This window comes from Macrobrachium nipponense, chromosome 16 (assembly GCF_015104395.2).
Source record: "Macrobrachium nipponense isolate FS-2020 chromosome 16, ASM1510439v2, whole genome shotgun sequence".
Taxonomy (NCBI): domain Eukaryota; kingdom Metazoa; phylum Arthropoda; class Malacostraca; order Decapoda; family Palaemonidae; genus Macrobrachium; species Macrobrachium nipponense.
The window spans coordinates 19082016-19085883 of NC_087209.1; the positions used below are offsets into that span (position 1 = coordinate 19082016).

General features: G+C 41.0%; 1 protein-coding gene across 1 annotated transcript; it reads left to right on the forward strand.

Annotated features, from left to right (window-relative positions):
• The first annotated feature begins 1538 nt into the window (after positions 1-1538).
• LOC135195281 (uncharacterized) lies at positions 1539-3650 on the forward strand. The gene is made up of 2 exons (XM_064221541.1): positions 1539-2347; positions 2549-3650. Exons 1-2 carry the CDS (start codon positions 1539-1541, stop codon positions 3648-3650), a joined length of 1911 nt encoding a protein of 636 aa, XP_064077611.1.
• Positions 3651-3868: the final 218 nt, after the last annotated feature.

Sequence of the window (3868 nt, forward strand, 5' to 3'; positions counted from 1 at the left end):
AAATTATTTATGAACGTATAGGATTTTCAATTATGAGTAAGCATATATGAATTGGAAACTGGATGAGCTGGATGAATATTCATCAAAGTAGTATTATATGGAAAAAATAAAAAGATGTCCAATGTCCAATTACTGGAAAGGAAAAACACGCATCAGAATAAAGCAAAATCCACTACAAAGTAAACTCGATACCACTGGGTGCTGGTCAATACGAAAGCAAAGGCGAAGAGAGGCTTCGGTGGAGGTCTGGAAAGAATGAACAGGCTCACAATATATGGTCGCTGACTTCGCTCAAGTCTGCGAACATTCTCTCTTTCTCCCAGCACCAAGTCAGTCAGTCCCGCAGGTCACTGGTTTGTTTGTTTGTTTGTATGGTGCTTTTATGTTGCATGGAACCAGTGGTTATTCAGCACCGGGACCAACGACTTTACGTGACTTCCGAACCACGTCGAGAGTGAACTTCTATCACCAGAAATACACATCTCTCACTCCTCAATGGAATGTCCGAGAATCGAACCCGCGACCACCGAGGTGGAACGCAAACACCATATCAACCACGCCACTGAGGCGCTTTCCGTAGGCCATTGGGCCAACGGAGGTAGTCATAAAATTCGCTAGACTTATGGGAGTTGGGATATCCCAAGCTTGACATGGCCTGCCATGCAGAGATCTGGGAATTTGTTTGCAGTACACAAATCATACAACGATACATTACACAAAGCGAACAATACATATTGAAAGACAAAAGCCTCGCATACGTCTTTGCCAGCCAAAGATCTTGCAGTACACCCAACATAATACAACATATAATAAGGTTATCCGATACTATTTAGTGCATTTGACAGCATAAACGCCTGTGTTATAGTGAGCATAATCCAACAAACATACACAAGACACAAACAACATACACAGACGTACACATGCATTACAAAACAAATCGTCTCAAGTTGACAGTTTTATATAAGTCTGTACCAACAGATATAGTAATCAAAAGCTGCCTGATGCACGACCAGAAATATTAAACAATACCGACCGAAATCTCAAAGGCCAGAGGGATCTCACTCGGCGCAGAGTTCCTTAAAGCTTATTAACCAAACTAATTTGTCTGCCTGATATTCTTGACGGAAAACACGAAGAATGGGAGCGCTCTCTCTTTCTCTCTCTCATGTCTGCTATATATATAAGTGTGTTTGAGAGAGAGAGAGAGAGAGATTAAACGGTTTCAACCCAATAGACTGAGGAATACGTTACGACGAAGTAGGCCTGATTAATATCTTATTCAGTCGAGTTCTCCATCCTCGCTGTGACAACACTGTACTCATAACCAAGTACAATGTTTGCAGCTTAGACCAACAACATCAAGCTGGATGATATGGAGGAAACTCGCCAATACAGTTCCCTTCCTCGTTGTCACAATTTCTCGATGTAATAATAACACAATAAAATAAAACAGATATAAAGATATAATGAGATATAATTAAAGAAGCTGCACACTTTTCTGCATTCATTATATGGCTTTAGGTCTTTAGCTAAAACGTATGAGGCTCAGTACCCTCAAGCGTCTAAATTTGTCGGTGGATGATGGGGTAACAAGTGTTCCAAGTGTAGATGAGGCTACAAAACTTGTGAAGGAGGCCACAGAAGTGTGTTGTAAAGGTGGATTAAGATTACACAAATTCATTTCTAATAACAGGAGTGTGTTAGAGAATATTCCTATTTCCAAATGTGCATCTAAAGTTAAAGAAGTCAATATTTCCGCCAATGCACTACCTGTTGAAGCAGTACTTGGTCTTCAATGGTCCTTAGAAGAGGATATGCTTACCTTCTCACAATCCTATTTACAGCATCCAGCAACCTGCAGAGGCATCCTATCAGCTGTTGCATCTCTCTTTGACCCCTCGGGACTTATTGCACCGTATATCTTACAGGGAAAGAGAATTCTGCAAGAGATGTGTCGTCATGGACTGGGATGGGATGACCAGCTGCCTTGTGAGCTGAATTCAAAATGGGAGACATGGAAGAAGGATCAAGGTTTGCATCAATTCAGAATTCCTCGGTGCTACCATTCACCAGGATTTAATGTTGCACAAGTTGAACTTCACCACTTTTCAGATGCTAGTAGCGTGGGATATGGTCAGTGCTCCTATTTGCTTCTCATTTCATTAGATGGAAAAATTCATTGTTGCACATTGACAGGAAAATCTAGAGTAACTCCAACAAAGGTTACTACTATTCGACGCCTTGAGCTTACAGCAGCTGTTGTGTCAGTTAAAGTAAGTTGCCTTCTAAGGAAGGAATTAGATTATGAAAATGTTGAAGAGTTCTTCGGGACAGATTCGAAGGTTGTGTTAGGTTATGTACATATTGAAGCAAGGCGTTTTCATACATTTGTGTCCAATAGAATACAGTTCATAAGGGATAAAACAAATTTAGAGCAATGGGGATTTGTTCCCACTGATCAAAACCCAGCTGACCTTGCTTCACGTGGTCTTACAGTCGAAGATTTATGCAATTCAATGTGGTTAACAGGCCCAGCATTTCTCTGAAGCATACAGATTCCCGAGCCAGAGAATATTGATACTAACTTAGCTGTTGGAGATCCAGAAGTAAGATCTACTCAAGTCCTTGCAGTTAATGCCTGCATATCACCCAGTGTTATTGAACGTCTTTCAAGATTTAGCCGTTGGTTCCTTGTTGTCAGAGCTATTGCTCGCCTTGAAAGACTCATTTCAAGTGTGAAAGGTGAACACCTTTCTACAGTTGCTGAACGAAGGGATGCGGAGATATTTATAATTAAAGAAGTTCAGAAGACTGTATTTGCTAAAGAAGTTCAAGGCGTATGTACGAAGTCTAGCAGCCTCCAGGCACTCAGTCCTTATGTTGATAACCAGGGTGTCCTTAGGGTGGGAGGACGACTTGAAGGTTCTACGTTACCAGAAGAAATTAAACATCCTGTTATTATTCCAAAGAATCATGCCTTGACAAGATTAATCATTGGTCATTTCCATGAAAAAGTCAAACCCCAGGGAAGAGGTTTGACGATTAATGAGATCCGCTTTCATGGTCTTTGGATAGTTGGTATGAGTAAAGCTGTTGCTTCCTATATTTATAAGTGTGTCACATGTAGGAAGAGTAGATGGCCAGTTGAGGAACAGAAAATGGCAAACTTACCTGAAGATCGAATAGAAGATGAATCTCCTTTCACCTTCAGTGGTATGGATTGTTTTGGACCCTTCCTTATCAAGGAAAGACATAAGGAATTGAAGTGTTATGGACTTTTATTCACATGTTTGGCTTCAAGAGCTGTTCACACTGAGATGTTTGACGTTATGTCTACCGATGCTTTCATTAATGCTCTTAGGTGTTTTCTCGCTATACGAGGTCGTGTTCAAGTCTTGCGCTCAGATCAGGGTACTAACTTTCTGGGAGCAAAGAATGAGTTTGAAAGGGGAATGAAGGAGCTAGATGTAGCATGCCCCAAAGCCTTTATGTCTGATCTCCAGTGTGAATTTGTTACGAATGCCCCACACTCTAGTCATACTGGAGGAGTGTGGGAGAGGCAAATAAGGACTGCAAGGAGCATTTTATCCTCCTTGATGAATGAAGATAAGGGCCGATTAGACTTCAGTCTTTCGTACACTTCTTTATGAAGTGATGTATATAATGAATAGCCGACCCTTAACTACTGATACTTCCGGTGACCCATTGAGCCTGGAACCATTGACGCCTAATCATGTACTTACTATGAAGAATAATATTTTCCCACCTCCAGGTCAATTTGCAAAGGAAGATGTTTATATTAAGAAACGGTGGAGAAGAGTGCAGTATTTAGCTGAACAATTCTGGTCACGCTGGAGAAAGGAATATC